This window comes from Ambystoma mexicanum, chromosome 7q, assembly GCF_040938575.1.
Source record: "Ambystoma mexicanum isolate Mex_15411 chromosome 7q, UKY_AmexF1_1, whole genome shotgun sequence".
Classification (NCBI taxonomy): Eukaryota; Metazoa; Chordata; class Amphibia; order Caudata; family Ambystomatidae; genus Ambystoma; species Ambystoma mexicanum.
The window spans coordinates 1030053799-1030072288 of NC_090941.1; the positions used below are offsets into that span (position 1 = coordinate 1030053799).

At 44.4% G+C, this 18490-nt stretch overlaps 1 protein-coding gene across 1 annotated transcript in view; it reads right to left on the reverse strand.

Annotated features, from left to right (window-relative positions):
• LOC138528108 (ecto-ADP-ribosyltransferase 5-like) overlaps positions 1–18490 on the reverse strand; it is a 60211-nt gene that overhangs the window by 14297 nt on the left and 27424 nt on the right. The window contains exon 2 of the mRNA XM_069639561.1: positions 3099–3822. Within this exon, the coding sequence (XP_069495662.1) occupies positions 3099–3822 (724 nt within the window). The remainder of the gene's footprint in view (positions 1–3098; positions 3823–18490) is intronic.

Genomic DNA, 18490 nt, shown 5'->3' on the forward strand with positions numbered 1-18490 from the left:
TATGAGTTTATTGAGAAACTTATTGTTGACGTCCTAGATAGGCACATAAATGGAGTTGTGAACGAACCTGTGCAGGGGTCAACTGCATTGCCACCCAACATTGCATCTGTTCCATGTCCACCTAAAGAAGAACTCATTGAGAAATACACATCACGGTTTAAATGATTGTAATTTCATTGTCTGTTCTCTCAAGTCTCCTCATGTCGCAGGCCCATTGAATATGTGTATCTATCCAACCTTGTTCATTTGCGCATTAAATTAAACCAAACAGTAATATAAATCATTTTTCAAAAAATATAGAATGTCTCCGTATTTATGGTTCTGTGTGGCTGCAAAGCACGCAGACAAAATGCAAAGATGGAGTGTAAATTTCAAGTCCTGTGAGAATGCCTTACACTCAATGTAGCTAACTAGGAATGTGTGCTCGTTCAAAGTGAAGGTCAGCTGCTTTGATTTTTTCTCGGGTGCCAGAATGGCACACGACTCAGTATAAGGTTCTATTGTATTTTGACCTTGACAGGCCGGGACCACGTAAGAAACGATAATGAATATAATTTCAGAAACGAAAGCCATTTCATGTTCGTTCATTAGAAGAAATAACGTTGGCATAGAAGGAGTGGTATTTCGGGGCTGCCCTACGCACAGACGCAATGGAAAATGCAAATATAATGTAAGTAACTCTTTAGATGAGTTTATACCGCAATTTAATTACTATACAGTTGCTTTAAAGACGGGTTAAGTTGTACTTGTTCGTTCTATGTGGCATGTTGTTTTGTACCGCGCACTATCTTGGGGAGAACCGTCTACTTTTACGGAAGCACCTCAAAACCTTTGCTTCTGCTTTCTCTCTCCCTCTCCCCTGCAACAACTGGTCCACTGTCTGCAATCTCGGTCCTGGGCCCTTCCACTCTCCACCTGCACTCCCTGTCAACCCCTGCACTGAGGGACTGTCTCAGTATCCTACAGCCCCCCCTTGACGTTTAAAACCCAGTTGCACTGTCCTAGCTATGAAATAATTTACCGACCGAATATATAAAATGAATAATTTTAATAAAGATCTGATGGTGAGACTAATTTCATTGTTTATGTTTTTCAAACAGGTACATCATGCATTACTGCATGTGTCACGAGTAATAGACACCGGCGGACGGCTTCTTTAACCGCCAGTTGCTTCTCCGCGTGAACAACGTTACCACCCTGACCATTTTATGGGACGATCGCCAAGTACAAGTATGCCCTTACGCGGTACTAACGGCTAGATGCAACATACAGACCGTTGTGGTGGCCTAGTGCCTCGTTGTTGGAACAGCCATGCGATTATCAGTGCGACCGAAGAGCTTATTTTATCGTAAACCAACACCCTGTTTACTGCACACGAACATCGCTTGCCTCAAGACGAACTATTTTGGATCGAGAGCAAATAAAAATGAAAATCGCTGAATATTCTATAAACATTTGATGTCCAATAAATGTACTTTGCCAAATGTACAATCTTGCAGTTTGCTTTTAAACCACAGTTTGATATTCCGAATTGTGGCGCTGTATTGTGAGATGATCTAAGACCCTGTGTACAGCAAAGGAACATCGCGTGCCTCAAAACGAACTATTTTGGATCGAGAGCAAATAAAAAAGAAAATCGCTGAATATTCTCTAAACATTTGATGTCAAATAAATGTACTTTACCAAATTTACAATCTTGCGGTTTGATTTAAAAGTACAGTTTCATATTGCGAATTGTGGCGCGCTGTGTTGTGTGAGCTGATCTGTGTTGATTTCCGGGTTCTGTGTGGAGTCGCGTAGAAGACGCCTGGGCGCGTTTGCCTACGCAGCACAGTCACGTCACGGATAGAGGCGGGGAATATGAATGTTTTGATAAAGTCTGTTTCAGGGGCGGGGGATTTGATTTAGTGCCGCAAAAGCAGGTGAGCCAGGGCGATGCGGCAAGTGATAGGATTATCATAAAATGGCGGCTGATTTCGAGTGCGTTAATGGACGAAAAGTCGGGTAAGGTCCATAGGAAAGTTTTCTACGATCTACCGAGTTATGCTTAAAAACACATGGCCGAACCGTAGGGACAATAAAAAAAAAAGTCCCGGAACGCTCCTTTAAGTGTCTCCTATGTTTTTTGGGCTACCTTTCTAGAAGATGCTGGTTCCCAGTACCTTACAGTACTCACCAGTGTTAGGTTTCATAGAAACACTGTGATTTAACAAGATGATTAATGCACTTTTGAAAGTACAGAGCTTGGTAATTTATGGTGTGGTTGCTATGAAGCAAAAGTGGGGGTCAGAGCATTTAGGAAAAGTGGATCGCTGCGGGGCTCTGATTCTGTACGTTAGTATATGTCCTGCTGCCATTTACTGAGTACCCCTGGGATGCTTCAGTAGTCCCATATTGTGAGGTAAAGGAGAGAAAAGGAGGGGGGGAAACCCGGTCGGTTATGGCGCTGGACTTGAGGTATCTTGACCAGTTGTAGGTGCCAATCACATGAGGAGTGCCGACATGTGTTTGGACCAAGGGGCCTTTGTCAAGGTGGTTTAGGTAATGGGGGTATGTTTTCCTGATTGAGGTAATGCTGTTTAGCAGCTGTGAGGCCAGTGAGGCCTGTGTCAACGAGAAGCGCGGTCGCAGTGATCTTCAGGAAAACATACCAGCATTACCTAAACCTGCTTTGTCAAAGACCCCATGGTCCAAACACGTGTCGAAACTCCTCATGTGATTGGCACCACACGTGCTATGTGTGTAGCAACCTTTTACAAATAAAACATGACTTCATCTCAACCTAGCAGTGAGACACAACATTCATTCGGACCTTATGTACTACCATAACTGGTCAAGATACCTCAAGTCCAGTGGTTGCTATGAATTTCATTATATAGGCAAAGCTCCCATAATGCTTTTATTTATATAGGAAATATTTTTAAAGTATTTGCGCCTGATTTACAATGGCGCAATCCCATTGGAAAAAGATTCATAAATCAGGCCCTTTGTGTTGCTTCTAAATAGGTTGATCCCAGTTCTGCAAAGGATCAGGCAGCGGCCATTTTGAACGCCACATTTTTATAGACGGGGACTTACCTTATCACACAAACACTTACCGCCCAAGTATGTACAGTTATATTTACTGCAGGTCCTCTGTGTACTATTGAGGACCAACTTGTGCCCTGCCTCGGTGTAGGCAGACACCGTGAACACTTCGTTCGCTGGACTCAGCACCTCGGACTCAGTAGGAAATAAGGAGAAGTTAGCGATCTGAACCCCGAAGCAAGTTCTTATGGTGAAGAATGTATCGGTACCAAAGGCCGAGGCTGTACTCTTATCCAATGATATGGAAGTAAACTGTCCGTAACGGATTCTCTTTTCGGATCCACTCGGGGGTACAAACCGAATGGAGCGCACTCCTCGGTACACCACCTGCAGGCTTGTTCTGCAGCTTTTGCGTAAGAGCTGGAGAGCTCTGGTCATGTAGAAATGCAAGGACTTGAAAAGAAAACGTTCCATGTAATGGTCTCGAGATTGGCTCCCCACTCTCACAGCGTTGTTGAATTGCTTATGAATATCAGTACCAGTGTAGGTCAGCAATGCCATGCCGTACTCTTCCTTGAAGCCCTGCGGGAGCGGAGGCATTTTTCCAGTTTTCTTCTTTTGTGCCCACGCTTCTTTTGCTTTGGACCACTGATTTTTGAAATCTTGATTGAAATCCATTTCTTGTTTTAAGAGTCCACTTGCAGTGATTACTTTTTCCATTTTATCGGCACAGTCTATATATTGGTCATCAAAGCAATTGGGCGCCATGTCTAACATTTGAACTTGACCATTTACCTGTAAAAGAGAAAAAATGAGATTACAATTACTGCCTGGAGTTTACTATTTGAAAAATGACTAGTAAAGCGTCAATGACGAAGATGAGTCCTGGTTCAGAAACGGGCAGTGGAAACTGAAAACAGACGTCGGCGGTACAGAAGTAGCCATTTTGCAAATGGAAACGTCGTCCGACTGTAGTTTCCTGAGAGGATGCAGATCACTGCAAACTACAACCACAAACAGAAAGTACCAAATGACACGGCCGCCCAAAAACCAACATAGCCCCAACACTGCGTGCGATGCCACAAATACCACTGTGATACATTAGCGTAAAATAAGAAAAAAACGAAAGACTGTCCAAACGCAGGTCTACAAAAAGGCCTTAAATGGAAACAAGTGCCTACAAGAAGAGAGCAGTGGGGTAGGATGACTAACCACGAAACACATATCACCAAACTACACCAGGAAACAACGCTGGGACAGAAATGTGAAAATGATGCACCTACGACAAGCCCACGGAAGGTAACAGAAACACAACCTACTGTATTTATTTATTATGCATTTGTAAGGTGCTTATACATCAAGAAATTGTGTTTCAATGCACCCAGAGGGCAAAGGGGAGGGAACATGGGAACAAAAGCAAAAGAAAACAGAAGATCGGGGAAAAGGGGTGGTCCTACTAGGCCTTGTGAGCATTCAGAACGTGCAAGTGCAGGGAGAGAGGGAGGGCCGGAGAAGGGGGGTAAGTGCTAGGAGTTCCACAGAGGGAAGTGCCAAGGAGTCAGTTGTGTGCAACAATAAGTGACTGTCAGAGATTGCTTGGTACAGAGTGGTCACCTGCCATTTATAAGTGCTGGCCTGTAAAACACAGGCCAGTGGGTGCCTCAAGGCAAGTGCTGGGATGGGGCGGAATGCTGAAGGCGATTGGGCAGCAGGCCAGGACCCAGAGGGCACAAAATGTCCAGGTCACCAATCTCAGTGTCTGTGGGGAATCAGCACGGGAGTGAGGAAGAGGAAGGAAGAGGTGAAGAGGAAAGTCTTGAGGAGCTTCCGGAATTTGAGGAGGTCTATTCTTTGAAACTGAAAGCATACATCGTTTTCTAAAACAATTTTCTTGCCTGCTTAACTTGGGTCTTTCGTGCACCCACTTATTGCATTAAGGAGAAGAAAGAGACGTTTCCTCCGGTAGAACAATGCGTCTCTTAAATGAGGTCAGATATTCTCTCTTAGCAGGATGGGGGAATAATGCCCCATGTTATCTGCAAGAGGTACACACACTAGCTATCATGATCAGAGCAATTAGCTTTACATTTTGTGGTTTTCATTTTATTATTTTCTTTGCAGCAAGAGAACTGGTCCTCAATAATACAGCTAGACCAGTAAACCTGAGCATAACTACTGTGGCAACGACACATGGAATGACACCAGAAAAGTTCCCTGTAGTGAGCATGCAGATTAAAAGACTGAAAAGAAGTTTGCCATAATGACTCAAGATAATTGAGCAAGTATATTGAGGATTCTATCCATGTCACCAACAACCTGTGGTACAAGCACATGAGCAAAGTGGGGAGGGAGCCGTCTGATGAGAGTTGTTTTGTGTGTTCCCTCACCCCCTATGCCATGAATGCCACCAGATTGTTCATAGCCACAGAAATACCTGCGAACACAGCACATTGCCTAACATACCTTGCACTATGTATGACCCGAGAACAATTCCAGGCACACACAGCTTCCCTAAAGTGGGTAACAAAAGCAGGTTCTCCATGAGAGGATCATCTCATCAAACAAAAGAACACAATGATCAATGCTAAAACACAACACAGGGCGATGAAATAAAGCCCAATGAGTGGGAGAAGGATTAGAATAGAGGACCACAAAATGCTGCAGTGTACTGTTGCCCAAGGAAAAGAAATACCTAAGTGCTGGAATAGAGACCAGTTACAAATAAAAGGAAGTGTACATACTGATGAAGGATGGTTTGAAGGATTAATAGGGTGCAAAGCATTAGCACTCCTAGAACAGCCTAAATAAGTGGGGCAGCACACAAACAACCTGTGTCTTAAGGTATGGCCTGAATATAAGAAACGGCTCACCTGGGTAGAAGATGAGGGGGGACCAATGCCAATAAGACCACTGAAAAATACGACCCTATGCTTCTGAAATAATGGCATAGTGAAGGTGGGAATGAATACAGTATGTGGGTGCACCTTTGACATACCAGGCATGAAAGTAGGTACAGCCATGATAATGGACCACTACTGGGCCTGTGGTTCAAAGACCTGCATTCAGCTTCCCCCAAAGTAGGGATGCCTGTGCTCCCTGGTGGTAATAAGTGGTGATTTTCCCCGGATTTACATTAGAAGCCGACATATTTAGGACACCTGCAAGACTCCCTAAAAGGGCACACAGAGATGAGCTGCTCTACAAGGTGAAGTATTTTATTTATTTATTTATTTTATTTATTTCTTTTATAAAGTGCACAAACAGCCCACAGGCATCGAGGCGCTGTTACAACCAGTTACTCACATTCAAAAGGATCACATTAGGCAGCAGTACAAGATTGGCAGACAGACTATTCAAATAGCAAGGTTTTCAGCGCTTTGCAGAGTTTCCAGTAGGAGGGTCAGCTCTTAGGGCTGGGGGCAAGGCGTCGCAATGTTTGGTTGCGATGTAAGGGAAGCTTGTGCCCCCAGCTTTGGCGCATATGAATTTGGGTTGGCCAATGCGGTCGGCATAAAGTGTTCTCGTTGGTCTGGCAGGGTGGACTCTAGCAATTATCTTTGAAAGGTAGGGGGGAAGTGTTGGAAAGGCATTTGTGGGTAATGGACATAGGTTTAAAGATACTTCATTTCCTGATAGGTAGCTAGTGTTCCGTTCTCGTAGCAGCTGAGATGTGTTCTCTCTTGGGAATGATGAGGGCTGCTCGTAGCGTGTTGTTTTGGATAACCTGCAACTTCAGGATGTTTTTTGTGGAGGTGCCAACTCAGAGGGCATTGCAGTAGTCCAACCTCGAGCCAATGACTGCCCGGGCAATAGTGAGGCAGCTCTCTGTGATCAGAAAGGGTTTGGAGGCGTTAAGTAGTTTTGTTGCATATGCCGCAGAAGTGCCGATAACGTTAACTTGGCGGGACAGAGAAAGTGTGGAGTCCATGTAGACCCCTAGTGTCTTGACAGATGCCGAGACTGGGATCACAATATCTTCGATGAGGAAGGCTGAGTATTGGTCACTAAGATTTTTAAGCACCACCAGGGATCCTACCAGCAGGATAACAATCTTATCCCCATTCAAGCAAAGGCGGTTGGCTGCAATCCAGGCCTGGATAGTAGAGCAGGTTTTATTGAGAATGGTCAAGTCCTCCTCATAGTTGCCAGTAAGCGGGAGGAGAATTTGCGTGTCATCGGCATAGTTGGTGTAGGCTATGCCGATGGAATCAAGGATGTCAAAGAGTGGTCTGGTGAATATGTTATATAATGTAGGGGTTATGCACGAGCCCTGGGGGACTCGGCAATGTATGGCGGTCGGAGCAGCTGACACAATGCTTGAAGACTAAGGTTTTGAGGGCTTTTGCCAGGGAGGCGGCATGGGGTCCTTTGGATAATTGAGGCCCAAATGTAGGACTCCTGAAGAAATTTATTTAGAGGAGATCTTGTGGCTGTTTTCCAGGATGTGGAGAAGGTCCTCGTTGAAGTTGGGCGATGGGCCAGGAGGGCGGTAGATGATATGGAAGGTAATGGTGCAGGTGGGTGATGGGGACAACTTTAAGGACAGTATGTCTTTGTTCCCTTGTAGTGATGTGTTGACTTGTCTGAAAGGGAGGGAGTCTTTGGCCACCAAGGCCACGCCGCCACCTCTAGTGTTGGGTCAGTCTTTACAGTAAATTGTGTAGCCCGTGGGGAGGGAAAGGGCAAGAGCTGGGCCGGAAGCATCCGGAAGCTAGGTTTCAGAGATGGCTAAGGTGTCAAGGTTGCAGGAGGTCAGAGATGTCAAGGCATCTGCAGGTAATGAGCGAACGTTAATTAGAGCACAGTTTAGGTGCGAGTCCTTCCCTGGGTAAGGGGGTTGCGGTTCCTTGGGCTTGGCATATTTGGTGTGGGCAAGTCAGTTTGGGGGTCGAGTGGTGGAGTTAGAGGATGGCTGTCCCATGGAGTGGCCTTAGATTGGACAGTAATTATCAGGCTGGGGCTGTCTCTAGGAGATTCGGTGTGGGCAACTGTGGTAGGGGAGCTGCGAGTGGTCCCGTATGTGAGGCTACGTGGTAGGAGGTTGCGGCTCTCGCCGGGATTGACCCTGGGAGTGCTGGGAGCAAATAATGGGCCATTGGGGCTGGCAGGGGTGTGGAAGTGGCTGGAGGCAGCCGGAAGCCAAGGTAAGGCATGTTTTGGGGATATGACATTGGGGATAGTACAAAGAGATTGTCCAATCTCATGGCCTAGAAATGAGGGATGGTAACCTTTAATGGAACGAAGAACACTCCATGGGCCTCTCTCTCCCTACCCTCTGTCTGGCTCATATCTTGGCGATCTGTCAAGCGTCCAAGGTTGGTTAGCGCAAAGCTAACCTATCAGAACCCCAAATGTAAGGCCACTCCTTAAGTAGTATGCCAACCAACCCCTTGTCGTGGAGATTATGTATTTTTGGTATCCAGTAATATGGTTGCTGAAAAATCGCTGTTTTTAAAAGAAATTGCGGCAAAAAGGCAGTGGTGTGATCCGATAAAAGGGTTCCATGTGTTAATATCCCTGCAAAAATATTGCGATAAAAAAATATCACCATATTTTTGCTGCAATATTGAGGCATGGAACCTGCAGGGGACAACCCCGCATTATTTTTTAGATGTGCAGGGGACACCCCCGCAACCCCCGCTCCCACAAATTACCCCCCCCCCAAAAATATCGCCTATGGCGTTCGAGACAACCATATATTCGGCAATATTTTTGGTGGGGATAATATGTAGGGATACCAATAAAAGTGTTTCCACTATACCACACAAGGGGAGCAGAGGTTGCAGGGGTGTCTCCCGCTCCCTTTGTGAGGTATAATGGGTCCGGTGGTTGCAGGAGTGTCCGCCGCATCCATTGCATGGATTGCAGGGGCCATACCACTGCCTTTTTGCCACAATTCTTTTTAAAACTGACATTTGTGCGGTGACGTTATTACATGGAACCGTATTTTTCACGTTATCAATACAGGGGTGGTTCTAGGTGGAACAATCAGATATGTGTAACCCAATGAAATGTTTAACCACTATAGAATCTGCATGTAGCCAATCCCATTAACCTATCTCTGTTCCCTGTAGGTTTTGTAAACAGAGATTATGTTATGACAGGTTTTGAGTATTTAACGAAGGGTCTTTTATTAACCTGTGAGAGCGATGAGATTTGAATGCTTGTATGCCTTCCCGACTTTGCTTGGATGATAATAAAGCTGGGTTTTGCCTTGCACTTTGTCTACGCCATCATTGAGTTCTGTTAGGGCTGACTCTGATTCCTCTGGATCTGTTTGGGATCGCCCTTAACACCTTATTTATCAGCCAATCCTAACTTTGACTTGCTTCACCCAATTCTAACCTGCTCTTTTTCTGTAACCAGTGCCTAAGTCCCTATGGGTTAAGTGCTCTTTATAGATGCAAAAATAAAGAACTAAATGTACATGTACAGTGGGCACGGCCAAAGACCCTGGCTAGTGGGCCCGAAAGACATGAATAGCGGCCATGGCATATTGCAGAAACATGTACAGTGGGTGGACACGGCCGAAGGCTGTGGCCACTGACTATAGCCAAAGGCCATGGCCAGTAGCCCGGTAGTGTTTTAAAATATACAGTGGGCATGGCCAATGGCCGTGCTCACTGACCATGGCCAAAGACCCTGACTAGTGGGCACAAAAGACAAGTATAGTCGCCATGGCCAAAGGCCGTGGCCATCTATTGGGTCCAAAAGAAACATATTGATAGGACATGTACAGTCGACATGGCCACACGGTCTTTAAAAAAAACGATGGTAAAGCAAAACCCTTGAAATTCCCTGATAAAAGCTTATTTAAGGTGCAGTTAAGTTGTACAGATTTAATGGAACAAAATCCTTGAAATTCAGCGGATGTGGGAAGTCATGACCAGCTTAACTCAGCATGCTCCCGTTGCAAAGCCCAAGAACATGTACATGTTATCAGAGAAGGGATTCACAATGACATACAAAATGGAATCATGGGGGACATCAACTGGAGCCACCGAGTTAAGCTGGTCATGACTTCCCAAATCCGCTGAATTTCAAGGGTTTTGTTGCGTTAAATCTGCACAAGTTAAGTGCACCTTAACTATGTTTTTTTTCAGTGAATATATGGAGTAAGGATGAGGAAGTGCTGATGGGAGCCCAGGACGGAAGTGCCAAGGGATGCCAAGGTGGAATGCCACTGGCTAACTGCTGCGGTGGAGGAGTCCCAAGGTTGGAGTGCACATCCGCCAGGCGGTAGACACACAGGGCCACTGCTGTAGGGGGAAGGTACAAGTGTCGACTACATATAGGGCCTGGAACCTGTGAAGTTTGAGGGGCCAGGCCACCAGTCTCACTGGCAGTGCTATGAGTTAGCAGGGACGGAATACAGGGAAAGAAGAAGAGAAAAGCAGAGTTTTCAGAGGTTTCCAAAACTTAAGGAATTCCGACTCAACTCTGAGAGGGGCAGGGAAGCTGTTCCAAAGAGAGGCACCAGCCAAAGAGAGACCCCTTCCTCCCGCTCTCTGTTTGGAGAAGCATTTGACAAGCAGAGAATTGGAGTTAGAGGAACAGAGGGCTCTAGCAGAGGAGTATTTAGGGAGAGAAAGTTGGAGATAGCGTGGTCCCAGGCCCCAAAAACCTTGCTGATGATACAGAGGATCTTGACTTTCATCCTTGCAGCCACCAGGAGCCAATGTAGAGATTTTAGGGCTGCAGAGATATGATCCTTGGACTTGAGGCCAAATATAAGTCTTCTAGCCCTATTCTGGATTAGCTGAAGGGTGCTTAGAGAACAAAGGGGGAGGTTGATAAAAACACTGTTGCAGTAGTCCAGTCTAGACAGGACCAGGGCTCTAGAGATATTGAGCTTCTGGGGGAAGGTGAGGAAAGATAGAATGCCTGTAAAGAGGTGACGCTGAAAGTGGTCTTTTTTGACAAGATCCAAAATTTAAGAAGTGACGGAGAGAGAGGAGTCAAAGATGACCCCAAGGTTTTTGGCCTCACAGGATGGTGACGGTAGAGGGCCCAAGGAGGGTGGCCGGAGGGTAGGAGGGAAACAGGGCACAGGTGTCCCAATAAGAAAGATCTCCATTTTACTGTCATTGAGACAGAGATTTTTAGCCACACACAATGCCTGGATGGCGGTTAGACAATCAGGGATGAAAGACGGGGAGGAGAAAGTAGTAGAGGTAAGTTTCAAGGTAAACTGTGTGTTATCATAATAGCACTGGAAATGAGGAGAAAAGAAGGAGATCAGGTGAGCCAGAGTGACGAGATACATATTGAAGAGCCACAGCAATAGGATACAACCCTGGAGGATGCTGCAGGTATAGAGTGAGGTGGTGGAGGACAAACAGCCCACTTGCAGCTGGGTAGGGCAAGTCAGCCAGTGCAGTGCCCGGTCCGTGATACTGAAGGTATCATGCAGCCGTTTAATGAGGATAGCATGGTTGATCATGTCAAAAGGGGAGCAAAGATCAAGGAACACTATCCTCAATTGTACTACAATCATAAATACCACATATACTTCAATTATATCATTCCACCATATTAAAAATATGGTATACTCCCTGTACATTACCTATAATTACTATAACCATATTACTATAGTGTGTGTTGCCAGTCATGCCCCCAAGAATCTGGCCACTGGCCGCAACCACCACAATATAACTAAACCATATAACAAGAACGTACAATACACCTTCAAATAACAAGACTCACCCAGAACCCCCAGCCATCCTAATGATGTCTGCGGACACTAAAATTGACTCACCTATGAAAACAGCTCCATGTCAACTTTATTTCACTCCCCCACCCTTCCCAGCCCCTCTTTCAACCACCAAATAACCCAAAATGTGTTTTCCAGACTTTTTGCTCACCGCGCTGTTAGCAGTCGACGGCGGCTGTGCGTGTATCCATCATGGCGACCTTTTCAAAATATCTGACGCAGCTCACGTTTTTCACCAGCCAATCAATGGGCGTGTACGATGTCCGTGGACATCACGCCGCTCCCTGGTTGGTCCAAAGGCGTCCGCGGACTCGGAATCAGGAAATGAGTTACAACACACTTCCAAAAGCATTATTTCAGGACTAAGCCGCAGCTCCTGGTGCAAATTTGGTGAAAATCCATCCAGTTGTTTGGGCTATAGACGCAAGCAAATTATTTTCCCATTGTGTCTGAGGATTTCATTTTGGGCCCCCCCCACTTTAATTTTGCACCCCCCCTCATGGACCAAAACCGCACCAAACTTTGCAAAATCATACAGAGTGAGCCATATACTTTTTTTTTACAAAGTATGGTGAGGCTTCATCAAACGGCACCAAAGTTATAAGCCACCCAAAAAGTGTTCTTCACCATAACTACAGGGCTGCTACCGTAGCTAGTGGGCCCGAAAGACACAGCAAGGTCTGTTGAAAACTGGAACCAATCAGGTCTACAGTTAACAGAGCAAAAGAACAAGAGTGTTATCCTAAAAAGCTGCCGGATATCGACTTGGGAATCTGTGGTCTTAAGATGGCCGAGAATTTGGGTCTTGACTTCTGTTGCTGACCGCCAAAGATGGTGACTATCTCTGCCAGGTGGCAGGGTTTGAAGGTGATGTGTGCTCGTAGACTTAGCCAGAGAGGATCGAGGAGTGTAGGCAGGGTGGCAGATGCTTCTCCTAGGTGCAGAGTCTTGATGGGTTGGCTGTTTCCCATTCCCTCAATGTGAGATAGGACCAGAGGATGATCGTGTGTATCCAATGCTCTTGTCTGATTAAGAGGTGCTTGATTTTCTACGGCAGGGAATGGTGGCACCATGTTGTCTGGGCTTTTCTTTGTTATGTGTGGAATGCTTCAACAAACGATACAACAGATACTGATTCTTGGAGCTTCCAAATGAAGGGCTTGCCTGAAATCTACAGCAGCCTCCAGTTGCCTTTTTTTAGCAGGAGCGGGGACACTGTTGCCTTAAACTTGCTGTCTAGTGTACCCAAAATGAAAGAGGTGTAAGAGGTGTTAATAGTCAATTAAAATCTCTCTGCTTGCAAAGTGATGATACTTATAACCACATTAGCAAGGTGGAGATCGTTTGGGTAAAACTGAAGGTTTGGGATTGGTAATCACTAGGGTCATTTGATCTGATAGCAGCGGGTGCAAAGATATATGATTATTAGGTTATTCCAGAGGATCACATAGAGCCCTGAGACATTAAGGTCTACATTTAAAGCTTGCGAGACGAGATTGCTTTTGATGTCAATTTTAATATGGAAAACAGAATAATATCAAGTTTCTATGGCTTCAAGATTCTGTTTCCTGAAGTATAGATCTTGAGTTTTTTAAATGGCTCTAACCGCATGGGACATTGTGCTGCATTTTACTGTGAAGTTTTTTTCGTGAAGGGCCAGGCACCCATACCCCTGTTCTCCTGCCACTCACTCCTTGGCCTGCCCCCAATGCTCCACCCATATTTTACCACGCACCACCCCTCTACCCGGCTCAAACTTACTGCGATAAGATGCAGTGAAATGTCCCACCGCAAAATGTGGTCAGTCGGCAGCAGCCAGATGTGGGATTCCAATTAAATGAGAACGCTAAATAAATCTCTGGAAAGCTTTGGGGTCTAGAAGATTCTATCTAATAAATTTGCTTCTTCATTATGTGGTTTGTTTTATGTTGAACCTCTACTCTGAGAACACTTATATTGTATGATGAGTTGGTTCTCTTCATTTCCATTCTACTCGACAAATTGAAGCCTTGTAGGTCAACAGATGCATTGGGCATCTCGGTTGCTGTCTAAAGTCTGATTTTCTAATGTTCTAAGGGATCAGGGCTGGACTATAGGGAACTCTGGAGATTTCCTGGTAGGCCTCTGCACCTTGGGCCTCTTTTGTGTGGTATTTCCAAATGTTCCCATAGAAAAGGGGTTGGGTTTGCTGAAAATATGTAATGGGGCCACTTTGAAAATTATTTTCAGGGCTTGTTTTGGTTCCCAGCTCACCCCTGCCAGGGATAGGTCATACCTTTGGTGTGCGATATAATACAATTTAGGACGTTATGTGAGGTTTGAGGTCAATCAAATGCTTTTTCTTTAAGTAGGGAGTGTAGAGATTAAAGGGGGCATGGTTTGGGGTCCAATTACGGACAATTTGCATTATTTAATTGTTTAATTATGAAATAGTGCACGTGGAGGATCAGTCATAGAAAACTGAAAGGAACTGCCAAAATGGTCCATCTGACGGAACGGTTCAGGAGCAAAACTGATAATGGAGGAATCTAGGATACATTTGCCGTAGAAAAAATGTCCTAATGAGCTAGAGCCATTTAACATGTTGAAACAAGCATTGGCAATGCCAACAATGTGGGCTTTTGTGTAGGCATGGGAAATGGCCAATACTTATATACAAGCCAAAACTGTTGGCTTTGTCAGTGCTTGTTATTAACAGGACTTCAGTGAAGGACACGCAGAGTGTTTATAAACTGAGTGGCTGAAGACAGATCTGGTGAGACATTTTTATTACACCAGTAGCACTTTTACAGCTCCATTTAAGTCATTAACTCGCAGAAGGCTGCTTTGAAAAAACACTGGCAGGCACTTCAAGTGCAAAGTTTGATGGTAAGGCTTGACTAAAGCAAGCTCAAAGGTTTCCCATGAGGTGGTGTTTTGGGTGGGCAGAGGTGGGAATGGCCATAGGGATTAGCGTGGCCATGGGCAGGCAATGGTTGGGCACATAACCAAACAACACCTACAGACTCTATGTCCCGCCTCATATGGCATTCCCCCCTAGCTGTACACCAATGCAATAGTTTCGGCTTATAGGTGTTGCAACACCTAATAATAGCCAAAACTAAAAAGGCTAAGAATTTGCACCTTATTGAACAAAAATTGATTTAAATGCTGTATAGGTCTTACAGTCAAAAACAGGAAGCTGGTGAAACATGAATGAGAGCAAGATAGGCAAGGAATTCGCCACGAATGTTAGGACAATATGGCCAGGGTAGGATGGGGCCGGTTATCTCTGTACAGTCATATAAGTTGTAAAGACAGCTTTGGCCTATATTTACATGCAAGAGGTCAATCTCGCCATGCGGAGGTGCCTCTAGCCTGGCACACAAAATATTATTCTTATGAATAAGTGATCCTCCCCCACTCTGCTGATGGTTTTGCCGGATGGGGGTGGTGGTATGTTAGCGCACTAACATGTTCATCTGTGACTGAGGATTCAGTGATACAGAAGAAATAGAGATCCAGATCGAAGAACAGATTATCTCCCGGGCCTCCATGGGTTTACTGTACAGCCATGGACAGTGCCCTGATCTATATGTGGTCTTATTTGGTCTCATATCAGAAACAATGACAAAATAAAAACCTAATGTAGCTCAAATATATATCATAGAAATATATGGTAAATGGTCATTGTTTTGGGGTACAAAGTTGACATCTATAAATGATGGGGGAGGTAGAACCATGGTGCAAAAGATATTTTGTCTGTTTTCCCACCAGGGGACTGACTATTCAGTAACTATGTCTATGTACTGCAAATATGCAGCTGGTAGTTCCCTTGCGAGACCCATTCAGCTATTAGAGAGGAGAAAAATAACACTTTTGCATTTGTGAGAAATGCACATATGTCAGATGTATTTAATCAGTAAATATAAATAAAGGTAATAAATACATGTAAAAAGCTAACACTGGAAATTGTGTGACACACTATTATATTTTTCTTATTATCCACCTTATCATTCCTTTTATGCTTATATCGAAAGAGAACCTTCCCACTGCATTCCTTTCCACTGCCCAATGTTCAGCCCATTTCTCCTCATAGCCTTAGGTGACTCTACCCATTATAACATGTGGCCTAGCATTTTCTCTGTCCCTTTCCCCATGTTGCGGAACTGACTGCCTTTTTGCAGAAAACATCCTTCCCCATTCGGCTCTCTGATCACCAGCCCCAACCCCCAACCCCAACCCCACACTTATGACAGGAGACATCCGTACCATTCCACGGGCAGCTTAGATTTTGCTCTTTAACGTCACTGCAGCTCAATACTGAAGAGATGTTCCCTTTACTGTCCTCCATAAATATCTCCATTTATTTTTAATGGGTGAATGCAGTGTGTGAATATATGCAAATGGCTGCACTACGGAGATGGGCGGAGCCTCTACATTGGCCCACAGATCTTTATCCGGATAAAGTACCAATTGTGCCCAAGATCTTTGTATGTATGTATGAGTATGGCATTGCACAACTGTTTTTATTATATATATATACATGGAATTGAATGTGAACAAGCAACAGGTTGTTGCGAAACGCGTCATTGTTGGCTTCCATGTCCCTGTTAAGGGATCCATAAATAAATAAATCTTTTTTGTGCCACAAGGATTGCCTTCATGCTAATCTGTGCCATGTGATGGTGGAGGAGTGCATTTGCATCGTACTTTGTACGTTTGTTTTTTCCAGTCGCCGCCCTATAGTTAAGGTGAGTCGGAGACACATAGGAACCCCTCGAAACTTTTGATTTGAGTAACGGATTTGGCTGCAACTTCGAAAATGAATAAAGGTCCGGGCCCCCCTCCTGCCCAGACTGCAAAGTTTCGTAAAGATTCTTTAAATAATAGAAAAAGGTTATTAAGCGTAAAACATTTTTAAAAAATTCTTAAAGTGCGGCCTACTTCCCATTCATTTTTCCATAGACAAAAAAGGTTAATTTTTGCAATAGCGCACAGCCTAAACGTTGGATGGATTTGGACCATATCCAAAACAACTTGGGCACGAAGCGTTGACTCGTGATCCATGCGTGTGATCTGTGATGTCATCATTGTGGTCATTAATATTATAGTCTGCAACAGGGGTCGCAAAGTTAAGGTGGCTTTAGCTGAATTTCCAGGGTTTTGCTGCATTAAGTTCTCACCTTAACAACCCTGCAACTAAAACTTTTTCCTTGAATTTCAAAGGTTTTTTTACAATGTATTGCACACCTTAACGTCCTTGCAACTAAAGTTTTATCCTTGAATATATATAGTTATGGTTAAGTTGCTCAACCCATAGGAAGAGCACTTTTTGGGTGTCTTATAACTTCGCCCCCCTGGACGAATCCTCATGAAACGTTGCAAAAGAAAGTATATGGCCTAAATGTGTGGTTTTTTCCCATAGACGCAATGGTGAAAAAAATGTTGCTGATGCCTACAGCCCAAACTGCTGGATGGGTTTTCACCAAATTTGCGGCAGGAGCAGTGGCTTGGTCCCGAAAGCGTGCAAATCCATTTTGGTGTAAATCCATCCCAGATTTTTTTTTAAATGACCAAATAGTAGGTACAAAGAAAAGTGTTATTTCTGGGTTCGGTCTGCGGACTCACTTCCTTATGCTGACGCGGACAGGCCTCCAATTAGCCAAGAGGGCAATGTGGGATCCGCAGACACCGGACGCACCCGCTGATTGGTGAATACAAAACGTGAGGTGGTTCATATTTTTGGAAGCACCCGCTATGTTGGATCCATGGACAACTGCCAGTATCTCCGGACAGAGCTCTGGGGAAAAAGTCTGGAAAACACATTTTGGGTCATTTGGTGGTGGAAAGAGGGGCTGCAAAGGTTGAGGGAGTGGAAAAAAGATGATATGGGGATATTTTTGTAGGTTGGAAAAGGCAGTGCAGGTGACATAGCTGCCCGCAGGGTAGTCAACGGGCAGCGTTCTGAATGGACAGCTTGGGAAAGACATTTGTGGTTATTTGATGGCTGAAAGAGGGCGTAGAAATGGTAGGGAAGTGGAATGAAGGTAATGTAGAGCTGTTTTTATAGGTGGAAAAAAGGTTTGGAAATGCCACTGGTTCTGCGGTCAATGTGTCCGCGGACATCATTTCTATTGCAGGGGGCTGAGGGTGAGTTTTATTCGTTGACCACGTATGATAAGTACTTGTTATACAGTTAATTGTGTTGTGGTCAATTACTACATTCTGGGGGAATGACCGCAGGTCATGCACCCCAGAATATGGGCACTGCGCACAATGACCACAGTAGCAATATGTATTATAATTTTAGGTAATGTGGTCGGAGTCTGGCCAGAATAGCCATAGTAGCAATATGTGTAAAGTAATTGTACGTAATGTAATGGGAGTATAAAGTGTTTGTAATATGGAGGAATTATATAATTGAATTGTATATGGTACTTATGATTGTAGTACAATTGAGGATAGTGATCACAGAATATGTAGTTGATTAAGATTGCTGTGGCTACTTGTTGTAGCGTCATGAAGCTGCAAACTCTGGTTTCTTTTCTGTGAAGAAAAAAAAAGTACAATTGGTTAAGCATGATAGTTCAAAAGCTGTAGTGGTATACAGTTTTGAATATACATTTTCTTTTTCAGACCCTCATAAACAGTACATTTGAAGTACTATGTTTGGTACAACATTAGTGTATGACACACTGCTGTTGTTTTGACATTACATAATCATTGGGTCATTGGGGGAAAAAAATCTGTACTGGATAAAAAAAGAAA